The 13428-nt window shown below is 46.0% G+C and overlaps 1 protein-coding gene across 1 annotated transcript in view; it reads right to left on the reverse strand.

The window, feature by feature from the left end:
• TRIO (trio Rho guanine nucleotide exchange factor) overlaps positions 1–13428 on the reverse strand; it is a 433907-nt gene that overhangs the window by 11125 nt on the left and 409354 nt on the right. The window contains exons 49-53 of the mRNA XM_065399163.1: positions 12807–13054; positions 11265–11403; positions 10840–10867; positions 3533–3695; positions 1429–1550 (exon numbers count right to left, since the gene is read on the reverse strand). Of these exons, the coding sequence (XP_065255235.1) occupies positions 1429–1550; positions 3533–3695; positions 10840–10867; positions 11265–11403; positions 12807–13054 (700 nt within the window). The remainder of the gene's footprint in view (positions 1–1428; positions 1551–3532; positions 3696–10839; positions 10868–11264; positions 11404–12806; positions 13055–13428) is intronic.

The raw sequence follows: 13428 nt of genomic DNA on the forward strand, positions 1-13428 counted from the left end.
CATCTCTGGAGCCCTTTTTAAAAATTGGCTTCACATTAGCTATCCTTCAGTCATCTGGTACAGAAGCTGATTTAAATGATAGGTTACAGACTACAGTTAGAAGTTCTGCAATTTCACATTTGAGTTCCTTCAGAACTCTTGGGTGAATACCATCTGGTCCTGGTGACTTATTGCTGTTTAATTTATCAATTTGTTCCAAAACCTCCTCTAAAGATACCTCAATCTAGGACAGTTCCTCTGTCACCTAAAAAGAATGGCTCAGGTTTGGGAATCTCCCTCACATCCTCAGCCGTGAAGACCGATGCAAAGAATCATTTAGTTTCTCCACAATGGCCTTATCGTCCTTGAGTGCTCCTTTAGCACCTCCATTGTTCAGTGGCCCCACTGGTTGTTTAGCAGGCTTCCTGCTTCTGATGTACTTAAAAAGAATTTGCTATTACTTTTTGAGTCTTTGGCTAACTGTTCCTCAAATTCTTTTTTGGTCTTCCTAATTCTATTTTTACACTTCATTTGCCAGTGTTTATGCTCCTTTCTATTTTCCTCACTAGGATTTAACTTCCACTTTTTAAAGAGTTCCTTTTGCCTCTCACTGCTTCTTTTACTTTGTTGTTTAGCCACAGTGGCTCTTTTTTGGTTCTCTATGTTTTTTAATTTGGGGTATACATTTAAGTTGAGCCTCTATTATAGTGTCTTTAAAAAGTTTCCATGCAGCTTGCAGAGATTTCACTTTTGGCACTGTACCCTCATTTTTGTGCAGTTCCCCTTTCTGAAATTAAATGCTACAGTGTTGGGCTGCTGTGGTGTTTTTCCTGCCACAGGGATTTTAAATTTAATTATATTATGGTCACTATTACCAAGCTGTATTCACCTCTTGGATCAGATCCTGTGCTCCACTTAGGACTAGATCAAGAATTGCCTCTCCTCTGTTGGGTTCCAGGACCAGCTGCTCCAAGAAGCAGTCATTTAAGGTGTCAAGAAACTTTATCTCTGCATCCCGTCCAGAGGTGACATGTACCCAGTCAATATGGGGATAATTGAAATCCTCCATTATTATTATTATTGAGTTTTTTATTTCAATAGCCTCTCTAATCTCCCTGAGCATTTCACAGTCATTATCACCATCCTGTCAGGTGGTCGGTAATATATCCCTACCGCTATATTCTTATTATTAGAGCATGGAATTTCTATCCATAGAGATTCTATGGTACAGTTTGATTCATTTACGATTTTTACTTCATTCGATTCTACGCTTTCTTTCACACATAATGCCACATGTCCCGTGAAAAGGATTGACATAAATCACTTCTAAATTTCACGAACTCAGAGGCCAGGGTTTTCTACATACTGTGGATAATGGATACCCATCCTATGAAACCCAAGATTGCTGGTAATGTTATCAGATGAAAAGAGGCTAAGAGATAAACCCACCTAAAACTCGAAGACTGGCTGAAGATGAAACCGAACCCATATCGTTTGCAGCTATACAGGTATAGATACCATCGTCGTCTGTGGTCACACCAATGATTTTCAAGGATGCCTCTCCTAAATCACTGCAAAACACATTAGAATCAATCAGGGAGTTCCATGTCTTATTTAGAAGTCTCCAGCTCTCAATGCATCTTACATTCAAATTCAGCATTCTTACAATACACACCCACCAACTCCACTAAATAATGGTACATCCTAGCTCTGAGCATTTCAGAATGACATCTTGCAGATTCACATTAGAGTCAAAATCTTCATCTGCCAACTGGTCTCCCTTTCGCAAGAGGATCAAGAATTTCCCTTTTCTCCTGCCATCCTGAAGTCTCCATTTTGTAGCAACTTTTGTGTCAGGGAGTCCCCTATGGAACCATTTAATACCGCCCTCCCCTGGCAGAGAGATCAGTACACGCACTCGGGAGTATTGTGCTGTCATTCCATCACCAGGCTGGTCACGGGACAAATCTGTGTGTCATCCAATTGCTTAAAGCATAATGAAACTTTCTGCTACAACATTTGCTTGACCATCTTGTGTCAGGAAAACACTGGATTTTATTTTTTTTTAAAAGGACTAGGAACATTTAATTAGTCTTACTCTCAGTTCATTCAATCACCACCTCAGTATTTAAAAAAAAAAAAGGTCATCAAAAATAAGTGAATTTAGTGACTATGAAATAGAGGACTAATAACTATAGCTTGAGTCAGGTGTCAGCACTGTATCAGCTTCTCATTCAGGTCTGCCAATGAACCTCAACCCCGCAAAACCCCTTCTATTCCAGCTTTATGCCTCTCTGGAGCAGAGATTGTGTTTGGACAAACATCTAACTAGCAGAAAATCTCACTTCTGCATTCAAATTTGTACTTGCTATTATTGCAAGTACCACTAAAGTTTCCAATAACTGAAAGTTTATTCAATGAACACCTCAGTATTATTTCCTCCCTATTTGTTCAGGATATTTACATTGTGCATTTGACAGCACTCTGTGCGTAACCAGTTAGCCAGTTCTCCCAGTTGGTGTGGGTCTCTAACAGCAGCAAGGGAGAAGAAAACAATCAATCAATAAGGAAAGTGTGATGGAGCCACAACAATTGCCAGGCAGACTTAAGCAGCTGCAGTATCTTAAACTTCTTTTAACAGATTTTTTTCAAAATTGGCTACATTTGACAGTAGTATCCCTTAAACTCTCAGCCCTTGTTTTGAAATCAACAATGCTTAGATCAGTGGTCCCAAAACTTTTTACCTTGTGCGCCCCCTCCCGGGCCAGGAGAAGGGCCATGGCCCCGGGGGGGGGGGGGGGCGGGGGGGGGGGGGGGGAGATACATGGACGGGGTAAAGGGGCCAAGGCTGGGGGCCACAGCTGGGGGAGGGGCTGAGAGCAGAGCCTTGGCAGCCCTGGCACTGAACGTGGGGGGCCTGAAACCAGGGCCGAGCCAGGAGCGGAGATAGGTGGCACTCCCTCCCCCACCCCTGTGCAGGCTGGCCCGGGCCCCAGCCGTGCCTCCCCAAACGTTCCTTTACACCCCCCTAGGGAGGCATGCCCCAATTTGGGGACCTCTGGCTTAGATAAAGAGCCAGAGCCCCTCCAGCAGTGACTCCTCTGCAATTTCACAAAGACATGAAATATTTCATCACAAAACCTTTAGGTCAGCTACACTCTGTTACAATTCCCTGCAGTCCCTCCTCCAGAACAAATCCTGCATTAATGCTGCTTGCTGAGACTATGGTTAATTCCTGAGATTTTCAAGATGTGTGAAGGTACCTCTAATGCCCCTGTCCAAAACAAACACACACTCACCCACACCCAACACTGTATGATTTCTGGATTATTAGCAAACTGGAGGATTGGCAGCTAAAGCCTATTATGTACAGTCAAAGCACACACAGGAATTTGCACTCCATTTTTATTTATTTGGGGTTGGGGGAGGGAATGGAAAAAGTGAAATGGGACTGAAGACAATGCCCCACACTGCAAAGAAAACAAGTCATTCTGCTCTCCACAGAACTCTCTCCCTCCTTCAGAATGCTGAAACAGCGAACACACTACTGTACCTGTACAAAATGCTGTAGTGACTGTCATTGCTTAGGGTGTTATGATCAGGACCCTTCCAAGTTACTGAAGCTTTCGGGCGACCACAGACTTTACACCTAAAAACGATGGTCTCTCCTGTCTCACATGTGACCTCACCCAATGGTATTATAAACTCTGGGGGAACTGGAAAAGGAAAAGAAATTACAATAAGTGGACTGAAGTTTCCCCCCCTTTCATCCTGCCCTCCCATCATTCCAAGATAAAGCACTGTATTTACAAGTTTGGGGCCTTTCCCTCTCCCCTTGAAATACTTATTCCACATGTCCAATTAAAGCCTATAGTGTCAAGTGGTTAGACCAAGCAACTGGGACTCCGCAGAGTTCTAATCCTTGTCACCCATTCTCTGCATGAACTTGGGCAAAATGTTTTGCCCTTGTTATGCCTGATGCTACCCACAAAGATCTAACTGAAAACTAAACACTATCTGAGGTGAGTTTCCTGAGTAAATGCTATAGCGAGTGATCTAAATGGATGTGCTGAGGTTTTGGTTTTTTTTTTAAAAGAAGTCTTAGCATGTGTAACTCTATTCATCTGAAACCAAGTCCAATCTAATGTCAGGATGAGCCTGAGTAACCCCAAGGAATGAGAAGGGATGAGAAGGTTACTCACCTTGTGCAGTAACTGAGGTTTTTCGAGATGGTTGTCCCTGTGGGAGCTTCACTTTAGGTGCCTTGGTGTCCTGCACTTCTAGTCGGAGACTTGTGGTAGCAATGCCCCAGTTGGTCGCGCACGCGCGGCAGCCAGCGTGTGCCACTCTGAGTGGCTACCCCACGAGCGCAGCCAACTGCCACCCAGTTCCTTCTCTACCCCAGAGGATCGAGCCGGAACTCTGAAGCAGAGGGGAGGGTGGGTGGGTAGTGGAGCACCCACAGGGAAAACCATCTCGAAGAACCTCAGTTACTGCACAAGCTGAGTAACCTTCTCTTCTTCTTCGAGGAGTGTCCCTTTGGGTGCTCCACTTTAGGTGACTGAAGAGCAGTGCCCCTTGGTGGAGAGGAGGGGCTTCGGAGTTGATGTATGTACGGTGGAGAGCACTGATAGATCGAAGTGAGCGTCTGCAGCTGACTGCTGTTCCAGGGCATAGCATTTGGTGAAAGCATGGTGCGATGCCCAGGTAGCTGCTTTACAAATATCAGTTATAGATACATGTCTGAGAAAGGCTATGGATGTGAACATAGCTCTAGTGGAGTGTGTGCGAAGTCCAGAAGGAGCTTGCAGATTGTAATTTTGGTACCATCGCTTGATACAATTAGAGATCCATTTAGAAAGTCTCTGTTTGGAAATGGTTTGGCTTCTTGATCGTTCTGTTGTGGATATGAATAGCCTGGATAATTTTCTGAATGTTTTTGTTCTCTCTACATAGAACGCCAGAGCTCTGCAGATGTCTAGCATGTGAAGGGATGCCTCCCTGTTTTCGGCATGCAGCTTGGGAAAGAATACAGGTAAGTAAATGGGTTCATTGAGATGGAAGAGGGGGCAACCTTGGGTATGAATTTAGGGTGTGGGCGTAGAATGATTTTGTCCTTGAGGAATGTTGTATAAGGTGGGTGAGCCATTGGGGCACCCAACTCTCCCACCCTTCATGCTGATGCGATAGCTACTAGAAGGGCGACCTTCATGGATAAGTGTAGGAATGGGCAGGTCGCTAGCGGTTCAAAGAGTTTACCCATGAGGGCATGGAGAACAAGGTTGAGGTCCTACATAGGGGTCGGGTCTGTTAATGTGGGGTAAGTGTTCTCTATACCCTTGAGAAAGCGCTTAGTTAGTGGATGGGTGAAGACCGTGAGTCCGTCCACCTCGTCGTGAAAGCTGGTGATGGCTGATAAATGCACGCTGAGTGAGCTAGTCAAGAGGCCAGATTTTTTTTGAGTATGAATATGTAATCAAGGATAGTGGGTAACAGGGCCAATTGTGGAATGATTTGCTTGTCTCGGCACCAGATAGAGAATCTTTTCCACTTGTGTGTGTATGTTTTTCATGTGGAGAGACGTCGGCTGTTAAGTAGAATGTTTTGGACCTCCTTGGAACAGCATGTTTTGAGTTCTGTCATCCCTGGATTAGCCATGCCTTGAGACTAAGTGCTGGAATGTTGGGGTGACGGAGGCGTCCTGTATGCTGTGTCAGTAGGTGAGGCAGGAGGGGAAGGGTTCATGATCTGACAGCCACTGGGGTCAGGTATGGGGACCATGTTTGTCTGGGACATGTTGGTGCAATCAAGATGACTCAGGATTTGTCTTGTCTGATCTTGTCAAGGACACGATTCAACAGGGGTATCAGGGGGAAGGGGTACAGGAGCGGGGCCTCCCATCTGATGAGGAAGGCGTCTCCGAAAGAGTTGTGTCCCAGTCCTGCTCGGGAGCAGTACTGTGGGCATTTGGCATTGTGGGCCGTGGTGAAAAGGTCTATTGAGGGGAATCCCCATTGTCGGACTAGAATTTGCAGAATTTGTGGGTCTAGTTCCCACTCGTGCGTCCGTGAGAAGTTCCTGCTGAGGTCATCTGCTGTGGCATTCTGGTTTCCAGGAGGTAGGATGCCGTGATGTCTATGTTGTTGGAGATGCACCATTGCCAGAGGCGGACTGCTTCTGTGCAAAGCAGGTAAGATTGGGCCCCTCCTTGGCTATTTATATAAAACATAGTCGCCACGTTGTCCGTGAGAATCTGGACAGTTTTGTTGCGGATCAAGGGGAGAAAGTGATGGCTAGTGTTTGGAACTGCTTGGAGCTCCAGTAGATTTATGTGGAGATTTGACTCCTCTAGGCACCATCGGCCCTGGATGGTGTTCTCGGCCAAGTGTGCCCCCCATCCTACCAGAGAGGCATCCGTGGTGATAGTGACTGATGGGGTTTCCCTTTGGAAGGGAAGCCCTGAGCAGACATTTGTTTGTTTTGTCCACCATGTGAGCGAGTCTTTCACTCTGCTGGGCATTGTAAGCTGTCTGTTGATCGAGTGTCTGTGAGGAATGTAGACAGTGCGTAGCCAGGTTTGTAGACCTCTCATATGCAGCCTGGCATGTTTCACGACAAACGTGGTAGCCGACATGTGTCCGAGAAGTTGTAGGCATGTTCTGGCAGATGTTTGTGGGCTGTGTCTTACTGTTGTGATTAGATTTATTAAGGCAAGAAATCATTGTTGGGGTAGCCGTGCTGATGCCATGACACAGTGGCGGTGTGCCCCTATAAAGTCCAGTTGTTGGGTTGGGATCAGGGTGGATTTCTGTAAGTTGGTTTGTAAATAGGGTTAGAGTGGTGTGAGTGGTGTGAACTGTCTCGTCGTATGTCAGTGCTTTTAGCAGGCAGTCGTCTAGACAGGGAATATGGTCACACCCTGCTTGTGAATATGTGCTGCTGCAATGGCCAGTACTTTGGAAAAAACCCTGGGAGTCGTAGAGAGGCCGAAGGGAAGTACCTTGTATTGGTAGTGTAGGTTGCCCAGAGTGAATCGTAGGAATCTCCTATGCGCCAGGTGGTTAGTGACGTGAAAGTAAGCATCCTGTAGGTCGAGGGCTGAGAGCCAATCTCCTTTCCCCAATGCCAGAATTATGGTTGCTAGGGTTACCATCTTGAAGTGCTGTGTTCTCACAAACTTGTTCAGTTTGCATAAGTCCAGAATGGGCCTCCATCCACCTGTTTTCTTCGGAGTGAGAAAGTAATGAGAGTAGAACCCCCAACCCCTGTGCTGAACCAGTACTGGTTCCACAGCACCTAATTGCAGGAGATGCTGTATTTCCTGCTGTAACAGGTACTCGTGAGATGGGTCCCTGAAGAGGGATGGGGAAGGAGGGTGGATAGGTGGAATGGAAAGAAAGGGGATGGAATAGCTTTTCTGTGTAATTTCCAGAACCCACTTGTCTGTGGTGATGGTTCTCCAGACTGGGTAAAAGGGTGTAAGGTGGTCCTCAAATGGGCTGGAAATTAGAGGTGACTCTGGAAGTGGAGAATGTGGGGCTCTTGTGTCCTCGACCAACACTTCAAAGTGTTTGCCTAGAAGTGGATGGCTGAGACGTAGATGACTGCTCCTGCGTCTGACGGCGTCTCGTCTAGCGCTGTTTGCGGCATTGATCATAATGTCATTGAGGCTGAGTGTATGGGGCAGGATGGAATAGTTGGTTGTAGAATCTGCCCTGTTTCTTTCTTGTTCGCAGGGATACAGATTCCAAGTGTCTTTCGTGTCGCATGGGAGTCCTTCAGGGTGTGTAAGGAGACGTTTGTGCTCTCTGCAAACAATTTTTGCCCCTCAAAAGGTAAGTCCTCTACTGTCGCCTGAACTTCCCTGGGGAAGCTGGAGAGATGGAGCCATGAAGCCTTCCGCATGACAATGGATGGCGATGGAGCGAGGTGCCGTGTCAGCAGAATCTAGAGAGGCCTGGAGGGCAGTTTTGGCGATGAGGAAACCTTCTGCTATATCGGCTTTATATTGTTCTTTTTTGTTAGCTGGGATGTGGTCAATAAAAGATGACATCTGAGAAAAAAATGTTGTGTGTGTACTTGGCCAGTAACGCAGAATAGTTTGCTATGCAAAACTGGAGGGTTGCCGATGAATAGGCTTTCCTGCTGAAGAGGTCTAGGCGTTTCCAATCTTTATTATAGGGAGTGGTTTCGGTTTGATATTGCTTCCCCCTTTGATTAACTGCCTCTACCACCAATGAGTTTGCAGTAGGGTTGGTAAACAAAACTCAGCTCCTTTAGCAGGCACATAGTACTTCTTGTCAGATCACTTACAAGAAGGTGGGGCTGTGGCTGGAGTCTGCCATACGGTTTTTGCTGGGGCCATGATGGCAGCATAAATGGATAGTGCCATCTTGGCTGACGGAGAAGCTTGCAATATGTCTGTCAGCTTATGTTGAGTCTCTGGTAACTCAGCCAATGAGATGTCTAGTGAATCAGCTACTCTTTTAAACAAATCCTGAAAGGATTTGAAGTCATCTCCCAATGTGTGTGTGTGGGGGGGAGGCGGCATTATTGTTTCGTCCAGAGACGAAGTCAGGATGTGGGTAGGTGGGAGAGTGTCACCCTCCGGCCTGTCGACAGATTCTTCAGCTTCCTCCTCCAGCAGTTCTGGGGAAGCTGGAGCAGATGGAGGTGATCGCTGTGTCCTGGATGGATTGGATGGCTGGGTGTTTTGGGCTCTGTATAATGCCCAGGGGTCCCAGTATGCCTACTGCTGTGGGAAGGCCATGGGAGGGGACACCCATTGTGGGGGTTGCCAACCCACGCCCTGTGGCCGAGTGGGTCCAGGTTTAGGAGAGGAGTGGTGAGGTGTGCCCACTCCTGTCTCCACTTCCTCCTCTTCATCAGCGGAGAGAGGAGGGGCCAAGCTAGCGAGTGTAGTGATAAAGCTTGGCCCTGACTCTGGCCAGAGTGCCATCGGTGCCAAAGAGCAGGTGGATGCAATGAAGAGGTCTGCATGGCTTACAGACTGTTGCGGTACCGGGAGACTCAGTGCTGGCAGCACAGGAAAGCTCAGGCTGGGAACCAGAGGGAGCGTTGTCGGTGCTGCAGACTTGTCACGTTGTATTGGTGAAGCAGGCGCCACAGTGCTGTGCTGTGCCTGAAGTTTCTGTTCCCTCGGTGCCGAGCTATGAGACTTAGTTTTGCTGCTATGAGAGCGAGACCACACAGAGTCTTTTGTTCCTTGGGACGTCTCGGTACCAGGCGGTCCTGGTGCCTTGTGGTCCGGTGCTCTGGGTGCTGTTGATACCGGGGCAGTTTTTGCAGTCGGGGATTGTTTTTTTGGAGGTGAATCCCGGCGTGGTGAGGAGTGAGACCGCTTTTTTTTGGATTTGGTAGGACCAGGGTCCTTAGCAGCCATTTTTGAAGAGGACCCCATATCTCAGGCAGCTGCAGGTGAGGACGGGCGAGGAGGTGTCCTGGACTAAGGGTCGGAGGGATCTCCTCCTCATTAAAAGTTTTAATTGGAGGTCCCTGGCCTTTCTTGTCCACACTGTGAGTTTCTTGCAGTGGGGACACTTTTGGGTAGTGTGTGTCTACCCCACTGCGAGTGGCCGCCTGTCACTGGTATTGAGAGTCTGAAGGTCAGACAGTGCTTGAAACCTGGAGAGCCAGGCATGTCTGAGAGGCTAGCTGAATGAAGAATGGGAATAGTCCCAGTCTAATGCCTCTTCGGCGGCTGCTTGCCAGAGGCGGGGAGAAAAACGGGAAAGTGTTATTTTTTATAAATGTGAAAAATGAAAGAAAAATGAACGGAGAGATAAACAATGAGGAAAATTAACTGAGAAAAGAGCAGAGATTAAAGGAACATGAGAGTAGATAAGGGCGCTGCTGTCGTTCCGACCGAAACCAAGGACAGTAGAGAAGGAACTGGGTAGTGGTTGGCTGCGTACATGGGGTAGCTGCTCGGAGTGGTGCAAGATGACTGCCGCGTGTGCGCGGCCAATTGGGGCACTGCTACCACAAGTCTCCAACTAGAAATGCAGGGCACCAAGACACCTAAAGTGGAGCACCCACAGGGACACTCCTCGAAGACGAAACCTAAGTACCTTACGAAATTATGTTCTCTTCAAGATTTGGGCCTTGCCAGAGCAATCCATGTATTCATCACCTCACAACTGGATTATTGGATAGCATTTATATTTGAAGATCACTCAGAAGCCAGAGCTGGTGCAGAATGCTGTACTCAATCCAATATGTGGATGTTAGCAAAGTTCAGCAAACACACAGGTTTTCTGTTTACTCGTAGGTCAGATCAGCCCTTGCATTTGAGGTGCTCTTGTTAACATTCCCTAGATTTGAAGGTGAGGGAATGGAGGCATGGCATTCTTGGGGGAGGGTTCTCAATTCTAGATCTTGTTTTCCCCCATGTCCAACACAGCCTGGATTTTACCGGCCTTCTGTGTTCAATACAAGACCCATCTCTTTTTTCAGGCGTAAGCCATATTGAGTAGGGAGAGGAAAGAAGTGGGTGACAATCTGTTAGCAGTGGTGTCTTTGCCCATTTCTTAAAGGTATGTTATACAGTACAATATGTATTCATTATTATTTAATTGTGGATATATGCCCAAAGTTCCAAGATAATACCACAGCACATACTTCATGGACTGCCTCCCTTCTCCAAAAAACCTTCAAGCTTTTAAGATACAATACAGTCAATTCCTGATGTCTGTCACATCAAGCAAGTGACTATTTTTGGTGATGAAGCAACGAGGAGTGGTTTCTCCTACACTCAAAAATCCCATTAGCAGATACAATGCAAAGTATGTTTTCCTCAAACTACAGTTACTATGGCTTTTAATTATTAGAACAACTTACCGTCATAAATGTAGTTGGGGTTGAGAAGCTGAAAATGAGAGAAAGTGAATTAATTATTTCTTTCAAGTAACATTCTTAAAACCAATATTATTTCCAATGGTCTAAAATGAAAACCATTTAGCATGGCGATGGGTTTTAGTCAGACCCACAAAAGCACAGAAGCAGCTGCAACTCAGTGTTTTGGCACCCATACCACTCTCCCCATATTCACTTTGGAACGGCATCACAGCCCCAAACTGGAGGATCACTTCCTCATGCTCTGAATTTGGAGAAACAACATCAAGAATCACACATACCTGAGCCAAATTCCTGCTTGGTCTAATGCCACTCAGACCAATGCTGTTACACAAGAGACGAATTTGACCCATGATTTTAACTTACCCCACAGGATCATTTTTGAAATACCATATCCTTGTAGCATTTACCTTCACGGAAACCTTGTTGGCAAGTCCTTCTCGGGATTTGCGATAACCATTTTCTAGCTTGCCTTCCCTTTTGCCGTCTTTATCTTTTTTCTCAGATTTCTTCCTTAAACGGAGTGCTGTGTGCCAAGATGTTGACTTCCTGAAGGCAGAACATTAACATTGTGTTCAACTCTTTTGAGCCCTCAGCAGGGCATTGTGCTGTTTAACTTCACTTGCATTGGAAAATTTTAATGTCTGTAATATCTAAGACACAAGATTGCAGAGTCCAGTCCTGTTGAGTATGGGAGCTGTAAAGGAAACTCACAAAATATCTTCAAGAAATCTTAGATTTCCTGGTGACCCTTTCATGCTAAAAGTATCAATTTTGATCTCAGTGTATTTCTGCAAAAAATTACAAAATTAAAGGATGCAGGATAAGTACAAGAGACATTTTGCCTTTGTTTAAAACTGTAGACAAAATGAAAGGATCAGTGAGAAGCATTGTAATGTATAGAATCTTACCTATGAAGCTAAGCCTTTCATAAAATCATGGACACTGTCAGTCAAACACAGCAATGGCCCATCAGTCCTGTCTCCAACCACAGGCACTGACTTTTCAAAGTGATGGGGGGCGCTCGACCCCGGCTCCGCCCCCACTCCACCCCTTCCCCCAAGACCTTCCCGCCCCCCAAACCCCGCCCCTTCCCGCCCCCCCGAGTGCGCCGCGTCCTTGCTCCTCCCCCCCAGCCTCCTGAACACCACGAAACAGCTGTTCACGGCAGGCGGGAGGCACTGGGAGGGAGGGGGAGGCACTGATTTGTGGAGCCCGCTGGTGGGCCGGAGGTGCTGGGCGGAGCTGCCGGTGGGTGCTCAGCACTCGCCATTTTTTCCCTGTGGGTGCTCCAGCCCCAGAGCACCCATGGAGTTAGCGCCTATGTCTCCAACACTGACCGACAAATGTTTTAGATACAAATGTAAACCCTCCCCCAAATTATCCAATTTTCCAATACCACAGTATGGGGAGAAATATACTTTCATGCCAACAACCACCTTTGTACTTTAAAGCACAAGAACTAGCAGCCCCGGTAATCTCATCTTAATTGGTGTAACTACAGTTTACTACTCTTATTAATAGAAATGCCTAATTCTTAATAATTTATTCCATTTCAAGTTTGCCTTAATTTCCATTTCAGCTCTCTTGATTCTTTTATTATGGGAAAGGTTAAGTTTGAGTGAACAATTAGCCTTCTCTCAATAACATTAGGTATCATTTCAGGAAACCTCAACAGCATTTGTAATAAAGAAAATACCTGCATGGGTTTCTTAAACATTTCTATCATAGCAAACATCCAACCTATAAATCAGTTTTACTGACACCAAGACACACCAGATATCTTCCAGGACTTCATCACACATGATGTCCATTTCCTTCTGGAAGTTCACATAAACTTTTAGTTTAGAAGGCTCAAATCCTGATTTAATCGTAAATCTTTTTACAAAATGCTCAAGTAACATAAAACATGTGCAAACCCTCTTCTCTTCTGAAGAAATCCAGACACTCACTTGATTGTTCCATCATGGTTGTCAATGATGACTGCACTGGTATGCCCCAAGACATAGCCGGGAATCCAGCCCTCGGCTGCAGGGCACTGGTCAGTGGCGGCTCTGAACACCAAAAACATGTTCTGTTGGTTGCTGGCTAGAATTTGCACGACCTCTCCTTGGTAGACATTTATCTCATCCTCCTTCACTGCCGTGTAATCGTGTGTCACCAGCATGGTGGAGATATTGCTACTGCTGCTACTTTCACTCTGTAGTATTAATGGGGTAGGGACAGAGAAGGGAGGGGAAAAAATGGGATCGAGTTTAGAACTCACACAGACGACACTTAAAATTACATTGTACTGCGACACTAAACAATGTGTAGTCCCAGGAGTTTATCCTTCTTTTTGCACATGCCCGGTCTACTGTATCTTTGTCATTTACACAAATAAAATATACTATTACCTGCCATTACAGAAAGCTGGTGAAGAAATGGGGATTTCCCCCCACATTTGTTACTTTTATTTATTATTCTATGGATCCCAGTTTTATTGAAGCTTCATGACACCCCCTTTTACTACCTACAAAAGCAAACTACAGTATATGGGATTAGCCATTAGGAGGCATTATAAATCACAATTTG

The sequence above is a fragment of the Emys orbicularis genome, chromosome 2 (assembly GCF_028017835.1).
Source record: "Emys orbicularis isolate rEmyOrb1 chromosome 2, rEmyOrb1.hap1, whole genome shotgun sequence".
NCBI lineage: Eukaryota > Metazoa > Chordata > Testudines > Emydidae > Emys > Emys orbicularis.